General features: G+C 35.9%; 1 protein-coding gene across 1 annotated transcript; it reads right to left on the reverse strand.

Moving 5' to 3' along the window:
* Positions 1 to 1,737: 1,737 nt before the first annotated feature.
* On the reverse strand, positions 1,738 to 2,679 carry LOC100763828 (olfactory receptor 51G2). The gene has a single exon (XM_027407989.1). The coding sequence runs from the start codon at positions 2,677 to 2,679 to the stop codon at positions 1,738 to 1,740; it is 942 nt and encodes a 313-aa protein (XP_027263790.1).
* Positions 2,680 to 2,965: the final 286 nt, after the last annotated feature.

Below are 2,965 nucleotides of genomic sequence, written 5' to 3' on the forward strand. Positions count from 1 at the left end.
ATCCAGTTTAGCATGTTCATTGGTGTCATCCCTGTTCAGGTCATGATTGGGTAGTCATCTTGGTGAGACTTTATGAATACAACTTCTGTTGTTACTAGAAAACACAATATCACAACATACTTCATAATCTTCTACCACTCTTTCACAAGGTTCCCTGAGTCTTAGGTGAGGTAGTGTCTTGTAGATGCTTCCGTGGTGTGTAGTTAATGTCTATGAAAATAAAAGTTAAGTCAATATGTGACTTAGTAATAAATAGATGTCAATAAATATCATAGAGTTCAATTTCAATGGAATCCTGGAGATGTATGTAAATAAGAATACAACAAATTAACTTTATAAAGGAAGATGAAGAAATTGAAGCATCAAGTAGTCATAGTTCTTTAATGATAATTTGTATACTATGTGATTTAAAGCATGGGGCGTGCATGGGTCTGTACCAGGTCCTCTGAGTATGTGTTTTGGCTGTTAGCTTGATGTTTTGTGAGACTTCTAATAGTGGGAATAGGTATATCTCTGATATTTTTGCATGCTCTTGAGACTTTTTTCTTCTATTGGGTTGCCTTGTCCAGTATCATTATAAGGAATTTCACATTGTCTTTTTTTAATACATTTTGTCCTGTTTAGCTGTTGTCTCTTGGAGGCCTGTTCTTTTCTGAAGAGGAAATGGATGAGATGGACCTAGGAGAGAGGTGAGGTGGGCAGAGCTAGGAGGAGTAGAGGGAGGGAACACTGGTTGAGACATACAGTATGAGAGAAGAATATATTTTTATTAAAATAAGTAAGTAAATAGATATATCAATTGTTCATATAAGTTGAACAAAAAGCCTTTTTCGTACTATACTGTAAAGATTCTTATTGATTAAAATTTGTATGTCCATAATTCCCATAAGTAAAGTTGAAGAAAATGTACCTGAAACATGTGTACATGAAATTCTAAAATAGTAAATATTAAAATATTTTGAGCATTCTAGATTAGTGTACCAATGGAAATCCAGAAAGAGATTAGAAAAATGAAGGCAGGAATACAGGGCTACTATATTCATCTTTCCCTGCTTAAGTCTTAGAGATTACATTTTAAGACAGAATGACCAAAACCTGTTGCAGATAACTGAGAAATATTCTGAGAAACCTGGACCAAAAAAAAAAAAAAAAGAAAAGAAAGAAAGAAAAAAAGAAAAAAACCAAAAATCTGGATCTTGTAGTAATCATAGTACAAACAGAAAAAACAACTTTGACATAATAGATTTAGAAACATCAGGATTCTCAGATAATTTAAGAATCACCCAAATCAGGTCCACTGATTTGTCTCAAAGTTACCTGCCCTTATATTTCAGAAAATGTTTTGTATTTCGTTAACTCATCATTTTCTTTTAGCAACATCCACTTCCTGTTGAAAATATTTTTTCTAGATTTAACAGAATCAAAACATGTATGCAAATTATTATTATACCAAGGAAAGTAATATGGGCCAAAGTTGATGATCTAAGTTTTAGGGTTTATGTAAGAGTTTTCTTGAAATCTGAGTATCCTCACACATTGGGGACTTTAATTTTAAAGTTAAATAAAGCCAAGTTTTAATTTTCTGTGTTGATAAGACAAGAATTTTCTGTCATTGAGGTTTGGATGAAGTATCTTAAGGGCAAACTACTATTAACAACATTGACATTTAAACATTTACATAAATAAAACTATATATAATAAAGGGAATACAAAAAACTGTTTTCTAGTTCCTTTCTCCTAGACTTTATGTTTCTTCAATTTCCTCAGGATTCTGTCACGAATCTGCTTGGTCTTCACACTGTAGACAATAGGGTTCATGAGAGGAGGAACCAGCAGGTATACATTGGCCATGAGCACATGCACAATTGGGGAAGCATTCTGCCCATAGCGACGGATCATAGATAGCCCAATCATTGGTGTATAGAAAGTGAGTACAGCACAGATGTGGGAAATGCAAGTGTTGAGGGCTTTTACCCTCTCTGCTTTGGAGGCTATACTCAACACAGTGCCCAGGATGAGAATATAGGACAGGAGGAGAAGCAAAGAATCAAGTCCCATGGAGAAGATCACCACCATGAGACCGTAGATGCTGCTGACCCAGCGGCTGGATACAGTTGTCTTTATGAGGTCCTGATGCAGGCAGAAGGGGTAGGAGAGTATGTTGATAACCCGATATTGAAGCCTCTTCAAGAGGAAGGAGGCCGGAAAGACCAGGGCTAAGGCTCTTCCAGCAATTGCCAAGCCAATTCCAACAATAACACTGTTGGTTAGAATAGCTGCATAGCGCAGAGGTTCTCGTATTGCTACAAAGCGGTCAAAGGCCATGGCCAACAGCACAGCTGACTCAATAATTGAGAAAACATGAATGAAGTACATCTGGACTAGACATGCATTGAAAGGAATCTCCCGGGCTTGGAACCAAAACACACTGAACATGGTGGGTAAGGTCGTAGTAGAGAGGCCCAGGTCAGTGAGTGCAAGCATAGATAAAAAGTAGTACATTGGCTGATGGAGGGAAGACTCAGTTCTGATAATGAACAGAATGGTAATGTTCCCTGCAATAGAAGTGGCACAAACCAAGAATATAGGGATGGATATCAAGCCGTATCTGGTTTCAAGACCTGGAAAACCAGTCAGAAGGAATCGAGGGTACAGAGTGGAATCATTGACGACAGACATTGCTGATAAAGGCCCCTCAATCTGCAAAGAAAGTTAAAAACACAGAAAATTATAGTCACTGCCAACTCTTAATAATGAACAAAGTTTGGATTTTAATTCTCTTCTGATCATTATATTTAATTATCACTTGTATTTGTTAATTAACCCATTAATTCTTTTATTTCATTACATAGTTATTAAGAACATAATAAAGGAAATCTGGTACTGTTAAAACAGAAAATTATAATAAATATCTTATATATTTACAAGCTTGTGAATAGGGGCTAAATACAATGTTAGCTTAACT

This window comes from Cricetulus griseus, chromosome 3 (genome assembly GCF_003668045.3).
Source record: "Cricetulus griseus strain 17A/GY chromosome 3, alternate assembly CriGri-PICRH-1.0, whole genome shotgun sequence".
Taxonomy (NCBI): Eukaryota; Metazoa; Chordata; class Mammalia; order Rodentia; family Cricetidae; genus Cricetulus; species Cricetulus griseus.